The sequence below is a fragment of the Sinohyriopsis cumingii genome, chromosome 6 (genome assembly GCF_028554795.1).
Source record: "Sinohyriopsis cumingii isolate HCF-2022 chromosome 6, ASM2855479v2, whole genome shotgun sequence".
Lineage (NCBI taxonomy): Eukaryota > Metazoa > Mollusca > Bivalvia > Unionida > Unionidae > Sinohyriopsis > Sinohyriopsis cumingii.
In genome coordinates this window covers 114296216-114315534 of record NC_142966.1, presented here as the reverse complement: position 1 = coordinate 114315534, position 19319 = coordinate 114296216, and the positions used below count along the sequence as shown (strand labels likewise).

Below are 19319 nucleotides of genomic sequence, written 5' to 3'. Positions count from 1 at the left end.
GTAGTATAAAAAAGTGAGTGAGTATTTCTTTTAGGTTCGCGCGTTGTCTTTTTCTGGTCATGATCTAGGTAAGATCAATTTTATGTTTTTTAGGGGGATGTTTTCGATCACGTCCGCGCTTTCACTACAAATTGAAACTCGTTCGGCAGTCCAGCTACCCTTGTTGATTGATCAACAACAAAAATGAACACGAGACTGGCGAAACTGTTGGAACTTCATGTGCATCTGGAATATGCCAGGCGCATACTAAATGAACTGGCCGCGGAAGCCATTGTGGAAGAGGGAAGGATGAGAGAGGAGGAGGAAAGAAGAACCAAAGAAGAGGCGGAGAGAAGATACAAAGAAGAGGAGGAGGAGAGAAGAAACAAAGAAGAGGAGGAGGAAAAGGAGAGAAGAAGAAGAAATTTCAGAATCCCAGAAACCGAAAATTGGGATTCTGAAGCCACATATCCTGCCTCTGCTCTCTCCCCCAAAAAAGTAAAAAGTAACTGGGGAACAAGATGTGTATGTGGCGCCAGGCCTGGAAGGTGCCACCATTAACCAGGTGTCCATGAAGTTCCAAAAAAAACCCCAGCCCTTTTCAGGGCTACCCAATACTCAAGAAAAGAAATAACTATCCATTTTGCCAATGTGTGTAGGTAGAGTAGTGTGAATATAAACACTAACTCTTTATTCATAGTGCGAGTGTATGTGTTTGTGTGTTTGTGTTTGTAACTGCTCACGTAAGTTTGTGTGAATAGTAGATTATGGGTTTCTTTATTGTTTCTTAGCGTATGTGGAGAGTATAGTTTGGGTTTTATTATATGAAATGAGAAAAGTGGGGGATGTTTTCCTTCACGTCCGCGCGTTGTTTGGTCATGATCTAGGTAAGATCAATTTTATGTTTTTAGGGGGATGTTTTCCTTCACGTCCGCGCTTTTTGTATAAGAACCCACAGTATTCGTCGTTCAAACCATTCTACAAAGAAGATGGCTTCGAACCAACTTGACAAAATGCAAAAATTACAAGACGTTTTAGACAATTTAGGAATGATGGAGCAGATGTTAGTGAGACTCAATGAAGACCACTATTCCTATAGTCCCCATCGACTAAAGATGGAAATTAATAACTTAAGAAAAGTAAAGGACATAATAAGTGGTGTCATGAAAGAGATAAAGGAGGAGAAGGAGGATGAAGAGGAAAGGATAAGAATACGAAAATGGAATGAAAAAATTGAAAAAGAAGAAGAAAATGAGAAGAGGAAGAAAGAAGAGGAGGAAGAGAAGAAGAAAGAAGAGGAGGAGAAAAAAGAAAGAAAAGAAGAGAAAGAGTGTAGGAGAGAAAATAAGAAGTTGGTGGAGAAAAAGAAGAAATTAGAAGCAGAAGAAGAAGAAGAAGAAGAAAAACCAAAGGCCCTTTTCAGGGCCACCCATATTTCTCGAAAAGAGAATGGCTTTTCAATTGCCTACCCCTTTTTTAAATTAAAAAAAAAAACAACAAATCCCATGTTCAATTCCCCTTGTCCCTAGATAGACCCACACTTTATTCCCCCATGTTCAATTCCCCTTGAGGCTAGAGTGGCCCAAGACTTTTCCCCATGTTTAATTCCCCTTGAGGCTAGAGTAGCCCAAGACTATTTCCCATGTTCAATTCCCCTTGAGGCTAAAGTGACCCACGATTTTTCTCCATGTTAAATATCCCTTGAGGCTAAAGTGACCCGGGGGGTCTGTAATGCTAATTCCCATTGAGGCTAAAGTGACCCTATTCACTACTATCAGTAAATCGTATTTTGATTGTGTCAATATTGGCATAAAAGGAGATCTTGGACAAAATAATATATTCTTCAAACGAAACGCCACAGTGAAACGACATTTTCTAAAAGGATTCTATAGTGAATTGTAAGTAACAGATCTATCATGTGCACAAAGGAGCCGCCTGACAACGATAACATGGTTAAAGTCATATCTTAAAATCAGTTTTTCGTACGGTAGTTCCTAGTACGAGTTTCCTCTGACCCTTGTCATCCATTTTTGATATTTAGACATTTATGTTGGGGTGTAGGGTCAGAGTCCATTCTCTATCGTAAAGTTGGAATTCGCCTACACCATTTGGTGTTGGCATGGGGTAACCGCTTACTAGCCGGCCCAGCAAACTTGAACGACATTTCATCGAGATATACCTGCATGATATACCTCCTGGGTTGGGTGGAGAAGATGGAGTATTACCCCCATAAAAGACACTTAAAGAGAGGGATGGCTTCGCTGAGAATCATCAGGTAGTTTGTAGGAGAGGCGATGGATGAAGAAGTAGTTAGGATAAAGGCTGCATGGACAGAGGAGAAGACAATAAAGGAGCAAGTGATGAGAGCCAATTGCCTGAACAAGATTTGGACAATGATTGAAGAAAAAATGCTATATAGATTGTACTCCTGATGAACTGCCAATGCTCCAGAAAAAATAAGCAAAAAAAAACATTATTCCCCAAACAGAGGATTCGGAGACGGAGATAATGAACCAAGATTTAGACTCACTGTCTCCACCAAGGCATCTTGGAGTATAAACAAATGAGGACAAACATGTACAGCCCGTGGTGCTTGACGAGGGAGGTACGATCAATAAGGGAGAAAAGTGGTTGCACAAAACCAAACAGACCATTTCAGGGCCACCCAGATCTCTATCAGATCCTTGTTGCTGGACCGGATTTTGACTGGTGACAAGGGGTCATCACCAATCTCCAATTTTAAAACATCATTCAATTACCGATCACTGAGCTTGGAGTCCCGATCACCGGTAAAAGGGCCATGCTCTTCATACAACCGGGTACCGGGCTTTGATCATTGGTCTGGGGACTGGAACTGGGTCTATATCCCTCCAACCCTTTCTTGGTTTCAATGTATAGTATATGTGACAGGCCAGGGACATATTCGGTCACCTGTGGAATTGTAAAACAAAATGTAGGCGGGCAGCTCTGCTCAAAGACCGACGAGAAGAGATTCGCAATCCCATTCTTTCAGGAGAACAGCTAGTAGGGTTAGTTGCACTTCAGTCTGAGTGGTTATGGAACTACACAAGCCTTAATTCAACATCTCCTTCTCCGGAGAAGAATGTCTTGGAGGACAGTCCAGTTTAGCCTCAGGAACGGGTTCAGGATGACAAGCTCAGGTTTCCTGCTTCTTCCCACATGTCAGGTCAGGTCTTCGAAAAGTAAGACGTCTGGACATTTTATAAAATGGCAAGCCTCCTTTCCCCAGACATGTTCCCAAAGCTTTTGGGGTCTGAGGACACTTATGACATCAGATGGTAGAATGGGGTAGTCTGTTCCCCTTGTACACTTTGACCACTGGTTGTTACCTCCAGCTATTAAGTTCATTACCCTTCTTTGATCCTTAAGTTCTATACATCTACACACACACACACCTCCTTTTGGACTGCAATGTCTCCCAATATGTATACAGGAGTTGAGCTAAAAAGTGATACAGCTGGATACATGCCAACATTCTAGAAGGCATTTGAGGGTTTGAGACCCAAAAAGTGTTTTGTGATTTTGGGGAGGGGAGATAAGTGTGCATGACCCAAATAAGTGACATTTTACAACTGACAATAAGTAGTTGATAATGACTTCAGACAGAATAAAAAAAAATGTTTTCTTTGAATTATTTAATACACTTTCAAACAAAAAATAGATGGCATGCTTACCATTGTCATATATTATGAATTTTTATGTTTACACACTCACATAATCCTGACCACATGGACAGTCAAAAGAAAATACACAAAGTTCGTCATTAATATCCACTTGCTGATGGAATGGAGTATTAACTTGCACTTGCAGACTTTGCTTCCCTTCAGTCTGAAGGTGAAATGTCATTTGTTTTCATCTTTGCATTCATTAGAAACTGGATGGGACTGTCTAGCAGAAAAACACTGGAGATGATTGTCTAAACAGGTTGGTTACTTTTGGGATTGAGCTCTGCAGCCCTTATGCAGGTTGGAGTTACTACATTGATTGATGTCATATATTCCTGAATGACTAAATAATGTGATAGGAATTTGCAAAGTAAAATGCTCTGCTTTCTTGTAGCACTTCACAAAGTTAACCATCAGTCCTGAACACCATTATCCTGTAGCACTTCACAAAGTTAACCATCAGTCCTGAAAACCATTATCCTGTAGCACTTCACAAAGTTAACCATCAGTCCTGAAAATCATTAACTAGGAGTTCTGATATTTAGTTTTAATGAGCTTTCTGCTCACTTTGCAGAAGGCTCATACTTGTGTGAATCACATCTTCATTTTGATATTTTTGCTTTCAGAAAAAAATCATACTGCTATTTTGCTTATAATGTGATCATTCCAACTACAATAATAATCATGTTCTGTATGTTATACATGGAGTAAAATCCGACTTCAAAGAATGTCATCATCAATCACAAACTATCAAAAAATCTATAATAAACATTCTCATTTAAGGCGACAAAGTATACTAACTTTTGTTTCTTCACCATTCATAGGTAATTTTGCCAAACTTCAAATTGGGTTCTTTTACTTTGTGCAGTTCACCCATGCAAATTACCCTAACGGACTCTCCTGCAGTAGGAGTTGCACAGGATCACACCAACTACTGACAGTTAAGCCATTTATATGAAGGCGGTTGTTTATCTCTGTCCATCTCTATCTTTTAATTGCCCCTACGACTATTATTTGTATAAACTGCCCAGTAATTCTAATTTACCACGAGCATGAATCATGACCATTGACCATTGGCTACTTAAACATGCTACAGTTAGTAGCATATATTGCTTTGTCCAGAAAACCCATTCTCTCTCTCTTTTATTTCATAAGACTTACTGGCAATCATGCTTTTTGAACTTGACAATACACACCATGACAAGGCTGGTATGCAGCAGGAACCAGCATGACTTCATGCTGCAGAAAAATAGGACTGGAATATACATTTAGAAATGAATACTGCTTCTTGATTACCTTCAGTCAACAGCAAACACCTGATACTGGGATAAAAGCAAAAGCAAATTATGAAAACTGACAAAAACATGGAAATTAGAAAATATGATAGAAATGTATAATATTACCATATATTTCTTGAAACTTGAACCAACACAAATCTAAATTCAACAGATTTTTTCTTTCCCCACAATCCAATTTTAACTTTGTTCTTTAATGAAATTAAAAATTTGAAGAAATGTGAAGTGGAGCTCTAATATTCAATGGTTTCTATTCTTAGAATGTCATGTGCAAAAAGAAGCAATGCAAATTTTATGTTTTTTTAAAAAAATATTCCCCAACTGCATATTAAAATATCTAAGACCAAAGTTAAAAAAATTCTCCAAGAAAAGCAAGATTTTGTAAATGCCTGAAGATCTAATCATGGTGATCTTCCAAGAAATACAAATACATGCTTGCCACATGGTGATCTTCCAAGAAATACAAATACATGCCTGCAACATTTTATTTTTCTTCATGAAACTGAGTGTTTGAGTATTTTATTGATTTTTACATAGAAATCTAGAGAAAATGATTTGTCTCTCCATATATCATATAACTGCATTGACTTTGTGTTAGCCCCATACTTGTGAAGTGCACCGTAACAATGTTCTAGTACCTTGATATGAAAATGTAACCTGCCATATGTACTCGCTCATAAGTCAAGCCCAACTGCATACCATACACACTCTTATCTTCAGTCATATAATGACCTGCAAAATCAGGGTCTCAATTGTTTGATCTATTAACCAACTGCATAGATCCAGATCTGCCTGGCAAATCTCAGTATGTGCAATTTGCTGTTTAACTCAACTTATAAGCAGGTATAGACAGTACTTTGTCCTTAATTTTACTGATTTTTTTGTCATTTTAGCCGGAAATGTGAGTAGGAAACACAATTTTGGGACTGCTGCTGAATACATCCAAATAAATCTTCTTCCAAGAAATGTTCAGTTTAGCCTGATGCCTACTTGTGTTACATCATTTTTCATTGGCTATTTTGTTTGTGCATGTGCACAAAAGGGTACTTTGTACTTGAAATCTCCAAGTTATTCTACTTTTTGCAAAGGTTCACCTGTCTGTGTGCAGTTCAAACTAGACTCCATTAGATGTAAACAAAACAGTCTATAATCCAGATACAAAGTCAGTTTCCGATAAAGGGTGAAATTTTGGTGTAAAAAAATTGGGTCTAAACAATATGTCTTTCGTAATGCAAGTAGAAAGTCCAGATTATCTGATACCTTTGTAGAGCTACATCTGTCTACTTTTTGATAATACTGCCCATTTTTTATACAACTTAAATTATGTCGAGGGACATAGCTCGGAAGTAGGGTATACTTCCTGACCCACAAATGTGGTGCCAGGGGTTAACGAGTTACAAAGGAGTTGGAATTTTCTTATAAATTGTCAAGGAATGGCTAATTTTGTAATTTATGTACAATGTTGATGCACAAATGATTAAATATGTGAGGAATATTTGAATTTGGTGAAGTCATCAAACTTCATCCATTAACAAGGTTTTGGAAATTTCTTACAATCTGTCAAAGAATGGCTAATTTTGTAATTTATGTGCAGTGTTGGTGCACAAATGTTCAAATATGCAAAGAATATTCAGATTTGGTGACACATTCAAACTTCACCCATTAACATTCATATGAGTGTAGTTGCTTTGGGAACAGGAGGAAAGAAATCAATTAATCGGCATGTGTATCTGTAAAAACAAATGATATTCACATTTATCTGTAATCAGAGCATATGAACACATTTTATTACCTGGAAAAAAGTAATCTTGATGGATCTTCATTTAAAGGTATTCTAAACATGATCACATGCATTTCCCTAATTGATAATGAAGATAATATACTGACTGCTTGTACTATACATGTAAATACTCATCCCATTTGTTCTCCAGCCTGAATGTAATGCATACTGATTAGTGTCATTTACTTCTGAGTGCCCCTGGAACTGTTGTTGTTGTCACTGTTTTGGGTTTAATGCCGTTTTTCAGCATGTGGTAGGCTATACATTGTGCTTAGTATAGCTGGTGGAGGAAGAACCAGGGAATACCCTGGTACAAACCACCGACTCACAGGTAGCTACTATCAAGCTTTCTCACATACTCATATTAGCTGAGCCCAAAACTCAAACCCACACTGACAGAGGTGAGATGGGTGTGATTGGTAAATGTGGGCATTTTGAGCAACCTGGCTACCTCAGACCTAGTGCCCCTGAACTAATAAACATGCATAAACATTTACCTTTGCCATCAGTCAAAGCAAAATGAAGGTTGCAGTTTTACCCTGAATGAATAAATTATTTTTTGTCTTCTAAATAACAAATCTCTATCGGGATGCATTTGACAAATAAATATTTCAGAAAGTTCTTAACATTATCTGACTTATTTAAAAGAGACATATTTAGTGAAAAAGCTTCAAAAAACATGTAAAAAAATTGATAAAAGTTGTTGTAATGGCCTCAGAGTATAATCTGGTCATTGATATATACACACAAATATGACTGCGTATTTTTTGTCCAATCTCGCTGACTGGGTTTCTTGGAATGGATGGACATTACCAAATCAAGAGATGCTCCCTCTATAACCAGTAGAAGTATTAAAACAACAAAATTTACAAAGATTCATTAAATATAGTACCATAAATGGTATAGGTTTTTGTTAATTGTTGTTGTTGTTATTGTTGTGGGTCTTTCAGTACATGATGGACTATACAAGATGGCCAGTATATATGGTACCGTGTATATGCTAGTGGTGAACAGAAAAACCCATTTTCTTCCAAAATTACCCTATACCACATAGGTCTTTTTGGAAACTGATTTGTCTCCTTTGTGAGGGAAGCTCTTCAGCATTGACAATCATTTCTGGGGACTATGGAATCAATAAAAGAATTTGTGCATAAAGACATCTTTGGAATTGATAATACATATAAAGACAATTCTTCAAAATGTGGTTAGAAATGACATATGGTTAAATGTATGAGATTAACACAAGCAAGATTGGTTATCGGGTTATCGGTTGTGTTGTGGAACAATCCTCCAAAGAACAAAATTTTATACTTTATAAAATGGGTATTCAATTGGAAGAATATTACAAAGTGTACTTCACTATCATAAAATTTCGGATGTCAAACCATAAATTACTTGGTGAAACTTGTCAATGGAATAAAAAATGTATTAAATTGTTAATATAATGCTTTGGGTGACAAATTCCATTATCTCTTTGAGTTTGATTTCTTCAAGGAGGCTAGACTGAATCTGATTAAGAAATAGTATTATATACGACTGAATATTTTGTAATATCAACATTTAATGAAAACAAGTACAAATACTAACAACAAATTTAAAGATATTAATAACAAAAATTATGAACGAATCAGAAACTGAACAAAGAAATGAATAGCTAACTATGCTAATTTCATATTCCAACTCTTTTGTGACTCTTTTACATATTAAGTGAAACATGTCAAATCATTTCATTTAAATCATTGATGACTATATTTAGCAGCTTCCTTGACTTGTAACATCTAGATAATCCATTCTTGCTCTCTCTCATTGTCTGTCTCCTAGTATTTTCTCACATCTTGTTTACATTATTCCATGATGGCTTCATATATAATAGAACTTTGATTGTACTTCACTCGTATGTTTTGTATGTGTGGCCTGAGTATGATATTTTCATTACGTCTCATTCTGTTCTGTTCCGTAGTTCTACAAATTTTCAATAATAATTTAATATGATCACTGCTTAGCAACAAAGCGAACTGGAAATATTTTGCGCACATGTTTTCAGCCTTGTCTGCAACTTTTGATCATGAGCAGCTAACTGTTGCAGCATCTGAGCTGTGCATACACGATGTTGCCAATATCATAACTTCTTTGCATGCATTACTTTGATCTTTGCAAATATCAAAACAAAGCGTGCTGACCAACAATCATTTAATGGGATCTCCGTATTATTTAATGGGATCTCCATATTATTTAATGGGATCTCCATATTATTTAATGGATCTCCATATTATTTAATGGAACCTCCGTATTATTTAATGGGATCTCCGTATTATTTAATGGGATCTCCATATTATTTAATAGGATCTCCATATTATTTAATGGGATCTCCATATTATTTAATAGGATCTCCATATTATTTAATGGGATCTCCATATTATTTAATGGATCTCCATATTATTTAATGGAACCTCCGTATTATTTAATGGGATCTCTGTATTATTTAATGGGATCTCCATATTATTTAATGGGATCTCCGTATTAAAGGAAATTTCAGCAGATGAGATGTTTTTACATTATTCAATCTATCTTTGTAAACATATGACAGAAAATCAATCTAAAACCAGATGTTATGGAGAAATAGTATCTAATGATAGTAAATGTCTGAAACTCAACGTGTTGGGTTTTCTTTAATTTGCATATTTTGGGTTTTATACATGCTTACATTAACAATATGACAGATTATGGATATCAACAGTCCCTGGAAGTTGAGGTGCCAAGGTGGACATGCACACCGAGTTGACAGAAGAGTTCCAATTCAAGGAAAGTAAGTAAACCTAGTTTGTGAAAAAGGCCTATAATAACAGCTTAACCACATAATTCTGATGTTTTTCTATGTTTGGCATGGCAACAGCATGTTTAATATTTTGTTAAGTCATGAAAATTTACCCAGATGTATGTGAACTTAACCAATCCGCTGGCCTAAGTGATTAGAGCACCAACCTCAGATACAGGAGGTTGCAGGTTTGAACCATACCAAAGACTTAGTTGCCTTGCTTGGCACTCAGCATTACACGATTTGTGTTAGGACAAGTCAGCCCGGTGTCAGGATAATGTGCAAGGCATCACTATAAATTGTCAGACTTCAGGCATCATAGCAGTATGTCTCAAATTATTAGGGTTATGTTAAAAATCCATATCACACACATATATGTGAACTTACTGTCATTACCTGCATCCACGTTGATCCAACTGCAAACAACACAAACCACGAAAACTGCCATCATATCATGTGCTGGCAGATCAGGGTCTGTGCTGTTTGTTACGCTGAACAGTCCGAAAAGACCGAGATCAGCCAGCATATTATGCAATGGCAATCTCGATGTGTGCAGTTTGTAATTATACCCATTCCTCATTATGTTGCTAACTTGTCAGATAGCAGTGATGCAAACAAATCTTTACTTTCTGTCAGTTAACTATTTAATTGACAGCACAGCAATTAAGTCATGTCCAAGTCAAGACTGAATTGTTTATAATTTTAGAAAATAAGTTTGGTGTATTATTTAAAGTTTCAACAATGGTTTCATTCAGAAATAGTTTTTTTTAAGGTTTTCTTATTATTCTATACTCCGATTCTGAAACGTTTTGATAAAATAAAGTCAAAGTGCATAGTAAATCTAGTTTTACCTAAAATATATTCTAAAATAAAAAGTAAAGAGACAAGAGAAATGCATGCATTTGATTGGTACAAAATAATTATTGAGGTGTTATAAGTGAAAAAGAGAACAAAGGTGATCAGTTATGGCTTGTTGGTCTTTGATTAAAATCAGGTCAACAGAGAACCCGATCCAAAAAGTATTTCAACAGAAACATTTGCATAAGTATTTTGATTTATTGTCTTGTTTAATTATTATCGTGTTCTTCAAGATATTTTACTATGTATATTTAAGGGTAGCTTTTACCTTTTCTGAGTCAGTTCATATCAAAATGATAAAGCATGCACTTTCTCCAAAAGGAAATTAAAAATGCTTGTTGATTTTATTAAAAAATCTTTGCCATGAAGTATGATATGCAACTTTTCTTTTTCAGTTAGTTTACTCACCTTCATTGTTACTGTAACATCCTTCCTTGCCAGGCTATTTTATTACTGTATAAAGAGAATGCTTGCTATGGAAAAAACTGAAGTGGTTTTATTTTCAGTCCTTTTAAAATGCACAACATTTATGTCAGTAAGAAATCTTACTGATTTAGAAGCCAATCTACTAGCCAAAACTTTTATGTCCTTGTTTACTCCCTTGTACGGAATTTGATTGACTGACTGATGCTTAAGTTGTTGTTGTTGTAGGGTTTAACGCCATTTTTCAGCACACGATAGGCTATACATGGTGGCCAGTATTAATGGTGAAGGAAGAACCCAGGAAAACCCCGGAAAGAACCGCCGACTCACGAGAAGCTACTGGAAGCTTTCTCACATACCCACATTAGCTGAATCCGAGACTCGAACCCACACAGGCAGAGGTGAGATGGCAGTGATCTGTAACGGACAGCGCTTTAGACCACTCAGTCACTCGGGGCCCCGACTGATGCTTAACAGAAAATCAGAACATGAAAGATGATACAGCACAACTCACTAACTTAAATCTGCCATTCTAATCAGTAAGTCACAACACCCAATTTTATCTTGAGTAAATGGAGTAAACTAAAAAAGTTGATATCCTGCAATAACTACAAGTTTTAAAGCTCAAAATATACATATGAAAAAATAATTGTTTTATTTTAAAGTTTTACATTTTTGTCATGCTACAGTTAAATATCTAAAAAAACAAGAATTTATAACTAAAATTAATAAAAGATACATCAGTGATGTCTCAGCACTGCAAATATATCTTTATTTGCCCTCCAAATGATAAACAACATTTCTGTAAAAGATATGCTGTAGACAGACTGATAGATGTGGTGAAAAGGACAAAAAAAAGTGACAGGCATGCAGAATGAGTGTAATGGAAGAAAGATCAGAAGTAAAGAAAATCAACATTTACAAATCTAACAAGCTTTAAAATTATTTTCATCCTTCACAGTGACAATAACATAATTAATAAAAACAACCAGATAGGAAAGTAAAGTATTGCCCATTTAATGTTTAATTTCTTCAATTTAAGATGATTTTTGTTTTCCATATCCAACTATGATAGGCCTTCCTTTAAGCCGATAACCATTCACCAGCTCCAGTGCCTCTTTGGCTGTTTCAGGACCTGAAAGTGGACAATAACATTCTCTTTTGTTCAGAATGCCAATATACAATAAATGCTGAATAAATATATCCGAATTTCAATTCTGCATACAGTCAACATGCTCAGTAATTTGCTGACTTATAAGTCAAATCTAAATGTAAAACTACACAGACACAGATCTGTCATTGTACAATGTATCAGCAGATCTTGGTCAATGCAATTTGTCACAAGTAATCAGTAGAACAAACAACATAGACCCTAATCTTTTAGAGCATCATGCTACAGAAGACCAGGGTCTATGTTGTTTGCAGCTGGAATCAAGTTATAAATATGTACATCTCAAAGATTATCAACAAATCAAAGTTAATTAAGACATTGATGAAATAAACATATTCAGATGTGTCTGTTATAGTACTAATGAACTTTGTCTCCTTTTCAATAATTTGCACAAATGTCATCAAACATTACACAAAGCATGATTCAGTGTGGTTTCTAGGTGTGCCAAGAAGAACTTTAATCTTTGTAAGCACTCTATCAAAAAAGCGGCTGGATTTGGAAATGATGTAAATAGAAGATTCAGTGTAAATCTTCAGCCATTATGAGGAAAATATTCTTTGATATAGATATTTAGTTGAAACATATGTGAAGTGTGCATGTCTGTGAAAGAGTATCATAAGTACAAGTTTAGAAAAGAAGTAAGTAATAAAACTTTTGAGAATCGAGTAAGTAAATGTATTTGCCCATGTATACACAAAATGTACCCAACTGTCAACAGCTCTAACCCAGATCTGTCATTGGATAATGTGTCAGTGCTACCCATGTACATCAAAATGTACACATCTTTCAACAGCTCAGACCCAGATCTGTCATTAACTTACATGTAATTACCGTATTGCATGTAATTTTTTACACGAAAAAATAATTATTAATTTTTGACTATGATAAATTATATGTAAAATAAATAATTATCATTTTGTGGTACTGACGGTGTATGAAATATAAAGGGATCATACCCAAACAAGGTTTAAAGAACACACGATACTCAACACCCTAACGGTACAAACATATAAAATAAATGTACAAACTTTGTCTCATTCTGCTCTCAACTCAAGAATCTGAATACAATAAAAAAAAGAAAAGACTTTTATTGTTATTATTGAAAGAGAGAGAGAGACACACATGGATATACACAGAGAGATGGTTGAAATGAAAATGTTACATTCTGCAAGCTCATCCACATTTCGAGAGTATATTGTAGCTGTTCAGCTTATGTTTGAAAAATGATTAAGAGGGTTTGAACATGTAATGGGTATTAGTTATTGGTAAATTTGTATGCAATGATATGAGCCAATGTTGTGCAGAAATTAAGTGCAACTTGGAATCGTATAGCAACAGTGACCTCACTATCAAATTGCAATAAACAATAAAAGAACCCTTGAAACAAATTGTTTTGGACCTATTCTAAATTCATAAGCCAAAAGGAGGCCTGGTCTAGACCCATTTTTGCTGGCACATCATACCATAGCAGATCTGAATACACAAGCAAATACACTATTCCAGCAGAGTTTGCACAAACTATAACATATAAAGTATAACACATAAATAAGAATTGGTACAGTATATACTTGATGATATCACAAGAAGACAAGCCCGGTCTTTTAAAAGTGTGACGAACTTATTTTTGAAGATTCACTCTACTGATAACAATTTTGTCAAAGTGAGGCGATCTAAGCTTCCAAACATGGTCATGCAATTAAATGAATAAATTTAAGACTTACTATCAAACGTGACAAAGGCCTGTCCCTTCATCCTGCCAGTCAGTAGACGGAATACAATTTTGGGACCACTTTCCTTCTGGAATCTGATAAAGAGACTAACCAAATCTTCTTCAGTCACCTTAGGAGCTAAATTCTTCAGGTATAGAACCTAAATAATGTAGAAATAATAATCACTGCATAAAATTAGTGAAATTAATGCCACAAGAAGAAAGTTTTGAATGATCTGTGGAATTATTATAAAACTATTTTAACATGGAGCTATTTGGTATTCCAGTTTTAAAAAGCATATTTAAATCAAGACTATTTTTTATATCAATGTTCTATTATTCATGCTATGAATTTTAAAATCATTTATCAGTAACTGTTGACTAGTTTTTTCAATGTCCGTCATGCAGAGATTCTGTGTCAGAAATGCCTACAGTACATAAGTCTTAGTGTATTACAGTAAATGTCCACATTCACATTAGCCTAAAGTTTATAAAAAATCATAGAAAAAAACAAATAACAATGGACAATATCAGATACTGTACTTAATTTTTGACCTGCATTAACTTACATTATTTGGTGCCCCAGGGGTATAATTTTCAAACCTTGGAATCTTTCTAATCTCATCATTAGAAAGTCTATACTTCTGTATGACATCTACAGGGATTGGCTCAATCCTAGCAACAAGCTCCCTGGGAGCTTGATCATCTTTCGGTTCCTTAAGAGTCCTTTCTTTCTCTTCCGATTCAAAATTGTCTGCTTTTCGAACGCCTGCAGTGCACGTTGCCTTTGATTCTTCAGCATAACTACATTTAACTTCCTCATTTTCCTCATGCTCTGTTTTCTGATTATTAATATCAGCTGTATTTGATACCCTGCCTTGATTCGAAGAATAATCATCCTGAAAAGTTGCTTCTGTTACGAAGTAATCATCTTTGAGACTAAATACACGTACCGACTGTTCTGTGAGTGGTACAGTTTCATGTAAATTGCCCTTATCATTCTGACCATTTGCTTCAGCAGAATCCAATATTTGTTTGGCCCTATCAGAATTACTGGACAGAGATTTTGAATTGGCCTTCTTTGAAGAACTTTTTGTCCAAGACTTAAGAATTTCTGGTAATTGACACATAGGGTCTTTAGGATCCACAGACAAGCTTGATGAAGTTTTCTGCTGAATCAAAGCCTTGTGCAAAAACTTATTTTTTTCATTTCCAAAAGCAATGGACTTTTCAAGTTCCATCTCCGATCTTGATAACAGTCTGATCCCTGAGACTGAATCAGACTTGGAAAGCCTTGTCTGCCGGCTTTGAATTTTCTTCTCAATCTCTTCCATCTTTCCTTGATAAGAAACTGGGTCCATTCCATACCTACTCCTCTTCACTGACTGAAAGACAAATGTTTTCAACTATCTTCTTTTGTGCACCACAATATATGCATTTTACAACTCATTTTGGCCAATTAAAATTTGCAAATTGTCAATATTAGAAATAAGAGAAGACAAATTATTTTAATTTCTTGTTCAATATTCATGGTAGCAGCATTTTAATGCACATTTTTACATAAAATTCTTCTATAATAACATTCATCCCTGCTATCAACCATCGTAGGTGGCGTGCATATGTAAGTAAGATGCATGACACTTGACTGAACTACTGCTTAGATGACATAATGGCATATTTTGTACTATCTGGAGCATCAACTGTTTGGTTTATAGAAGTGAATCTGGTGCATACATGCAAAAAGTGTATATAGTTAATCCAGTGGAACACATCATTACTGAAAGGTAAATCTATACTTTATATTAACTCCTTTAACCAACTAAATGTACATCACTGATTTTATGTCATATTATAGCAGGCAAACATGAATTAGATTCATTTAACAATGTTACAATACAATGTACAGTAGAACATGTCTTGAAAGACCACCTCTTTTGCCAAAACAGTATGGTCTCTCAAGACAGGTGGTCTCATAACAGGTATCAATGCTATATAATCATTCAATTTGTGCACTGAGAGCGTGGTATCTCAAGACAGATGGTCTCACATAGCACTGGTCTATCAAGACAGGTTTTACTGTACTGTAGAATCTCAAAAGTTTGAATTCCAATGGATCCAGACTGAAAAATGTATGAGTGAACAAGATCAGCATTTCTGAGTGTCTTTCAGTGACATGCTTTTCAATCCTGAACATATACTGGACATTAATAATGACAATGAACCCTCTCAAGAAAAATCTTCCGTAGAACAAGATCAAATTTTTGGTTTTAACGAGCTTTCAGTTGAGTGAGATTCTCTTTTTTTGCTTAAGAATGAGCTGTAACCAGGCGACCTTGTTTACATGTATTGGCAAAATGTCAATTGCATGTCAATTTTTAAAACATCTCTAAAATAATTAGGATTTCATGGCATATGCATGTGTTTCTACATTTAGTTTTATCTAACTTCACAATTTTTAGGCTGGTCTGAGACCATTTGCCAGCCACATTCTCTGGTTAAGGTATGGTAGTGGGGTTTCATATACGAATAATACTGACTTTTTGGACTGACAATTTCTTTGACTCTTTGGAGTCTTCATTTATTAATTCACATTAATTGAAATTAAAAACCTGATTCATCTTTCAGTGTCAACAGAATTTCAGCTTACTGATGTCTTGGTCTAATGAAATTTCACTGAATATGACCTACATATACAGTTGACTGGTCCACGTTTTTTTAATGCTAAGGATAATTTTATTGCTATTGCAACTTAAACGTTATGTGATTCGGTGAGGCTGACATTTCATCTACACCTATACTGATTTCTATTGTAAAACTCTACTTCAGACAATTCGAGGTTGAGCAAATCCCATTAATTATTCAATCTGGGATCACTAGTAAAGTTCAAGAGTGAAAAAAAAGAACTTTCTGAACTATCCGAAGATTGTTTTTAAAGATAAAATATATAGAGAATCAGTTAGGACTTAAAAGGCAGTTGGAGTGATTGCAAGTGTTTGACCCAGCAAGTTAAAGCCAAGTTTCAACTCTGCCAGTTTTATCGCATCGATACTGAAAATTGACTTGCATGTTTGCCTAGAATAATTTTTGTATTTCTCAAAAAAATAAAACTGTATTTACTGACCCAAACGTTTTAATAAACTACAAAGGAAAGATTTAAATATCCATGTGTTATTTCTTGAAAATCCAAATGATATACAAGAACAAACGTATCCAATTTTTCTAGGTAATCTGTAAATGCACACATTTTAAATAATAATGATTCTAACTTATTCTATTCAAAGTGAATGAACAATTCACCTTTAGCACATTGAAGTCATTTTTGTTCTCCAACTTAAGAGTGATTTCCTCATCTGTCAGTCCACATTGTCTCAGTTCCAGTATATAATCATCGCTCTTCTCAAGATCCTGGTAGTCTTTTAGGGACACAATCCCGGACAATTTTTCTGTGGCTGGATTAAACTTAGCATCAGCGGCAGCAAATTCCTTCTTTTTCTTGATTCTAAAACACAGAAACAAAAGAAAAGAATTTTAATCAGAAATGCTGCATTGTTCAAAAATCTTCAGTAGGAGTACACCACAGAAATTAAAGCTTAGGATGACAGGAAAGCAAGAGCCATAACTTGTTGTGTTGTTGTGAGGTTTAACGCCATTTTTCAGCACACGATAGGCTATACATGGCAGCCAGTATTAATGGTGGAGGAAGAACCTGGGAAAACCCTTGAAAGAACCACTGACCCACAAGAAGCTACTGGCAAGCTTTCTCACATACCCACATTGGCTGAATCCGAGACTTGAACCGGCACAGGCAGAGGTGAGATGGCAGTGATCCGTAACAGAGTGCTTTAGACCATTTGGCCACTCGGGGCCCCCGCCATAACTTGTAAAAGCTAGTGACATAGAATGCTTGAAATCCAATTGAGGGCTCATCAATATAGAGCTGCATATCAAATTCAAGTGAAATCTGTCTATCCTTGCTAAAGTTACTCTGTGGAAACAAAATTTTCCGATCATGGGCAAACAGGGACCATGATACATCTAAAAAGGATATGGAATGTGGCAAATCCAAATCATCAGAGGTTTTTACAATATAAAACTGCATATCACATTTGGTAGCACTCAAAAATCCTTTGTCAAGTTATACATATATGTTATAAAATAACGATAAGTGACACAGCCGACACCAAACTGTTGATGGATTGATGGACCAAGAGATGGGCAGAAGAAATAACTGACAAACAGACAATGTTACTACTATAAGGCTTCAATGACTTTGTTAATGAGGCATTATTTAACAACATTACTCTAAGTAAATCTATATACAAACAAAGACCCTGCTTTGCCAGTGTTTTTATTATAATGAAGCAATCTGTGAAATAATGAAATATGCAACATTTCTGTCAGCAATGTGCATACACCTTGCAACATAAAATAATCTGGGTCACAAAAAAGTGAATCCATAAAGAAATGGATTGAAGAACTGACAATTCTGAAAGCATTTTGTCTGACAAGTACAAATGGGATTTAATTTACATTATGTACATTTCTATCATACTGGGGTGTAATATACATCATGTACACTTTTTTCTATCAGACTGGGGTGTAATTTACATCATGTACATTTTTCTATCATACTGGGGCAGTGTAAAATACTGTGAAATGTAAAAAATAAGCATTCCTGTTTTAAAAAATCAGCTAATGTCATATGCACCTATTGTTTTATATATATGTATAGACAGTAAAATGCATGATGATACATTTATTATGTTTTGATATTTATGGCTATCAAAAAGATTATACATGTTTATCAACAGTGAAATGCATACAATTATTTATTATATACTAATATTTACACTTTACCAATCAAAACTGACAATATATTACACATTAATGACTTGCAAAGAAAAGATTACACAATGAGGTTGGGGAGACAGTAACAAAACAAAAGATTTTTTAAAAATATATGGTCTTATCTATCATTTAACTACAAAAAGATTTTGCCCCTGATGGCGACCAATGGCCATGTTTACATGTAATTTAATTTTTAACATACTCAGCTAAATCCACTTTGGTGTTAAGTTGCTTTTGTACTAATGCATGTAGCTGCTTTTGCCCTTCAGTCTCAATTTCCTCCACTGGAGCCATAAGGGATCTTTTTGGCCCCCTTGGACCTGAATCCATTTGAAGGACATCTCTACTGTTATAACGTTTTGGGTTCCCACTGAAGAAAATAAACAATGTCAATAAAAAATTGAGAACATCATTAAGTAGTAGTCAATAATAATAATAACACATTCCCTCAATATAAGGTCTTTCAATATAACATGGGTCCTGTTATAAGCCAAGATCATGGATGACATTTCATTTAGCGGCAGTGAAATTACTACCACTTATATTGTATTTCATTCTAAGGCAAGTCTCACTGTAATGTGGTATTCTCTATAACTCCCATGTACCTGATTATAATGAGGGAATACTGTATCAAACTACATCATTAAAAGATAGAATCACTATAAGGTGGTATATCCCACTGCTCCAATAGCACTATAATGAGGGAGTACTGCTATTATGTACCTCATTATAAGGCATTCTCACTAAAATGTGGTA

General features: G+C 35.2%; 1 protein-coding gene across 1 annotated transcript in view; it reads right to left on the bottom strand.

The window, feature by feature from the left end:
- Positions 1–11837: 11837 nt before the first annotated feature.
- Positions 11838–19319, bottom strand: part of LOC149797760 (RNA-binding protein 41-like) — a 30824-nt gene continuing 23342 nt past the window's right edge. The window contains exons 2-6 of the mRNA XM_089962701.1: positions 18766–18933; positions 17013–17214; positions 14285–15100; positions 13729–13876; positions 11838–11971 (exon numbers count right to left, since the gene is read on the bottom strand). Of these exons, the coding sequence (XP_089818827.1) occupies positions 11874–11971; positions 13729–13876; positions 14285–15100; positions 17013–17214; positions 18766–18933 (1432 nt within the window). The 3' untranslated portion in view covers positions 11838–11873. The remainder of the gene's footprint in view (positions 11972–13728; positions 13877–14284; positions 15101–17012; positions 17215–18765; positions 18934–19319) is intronic.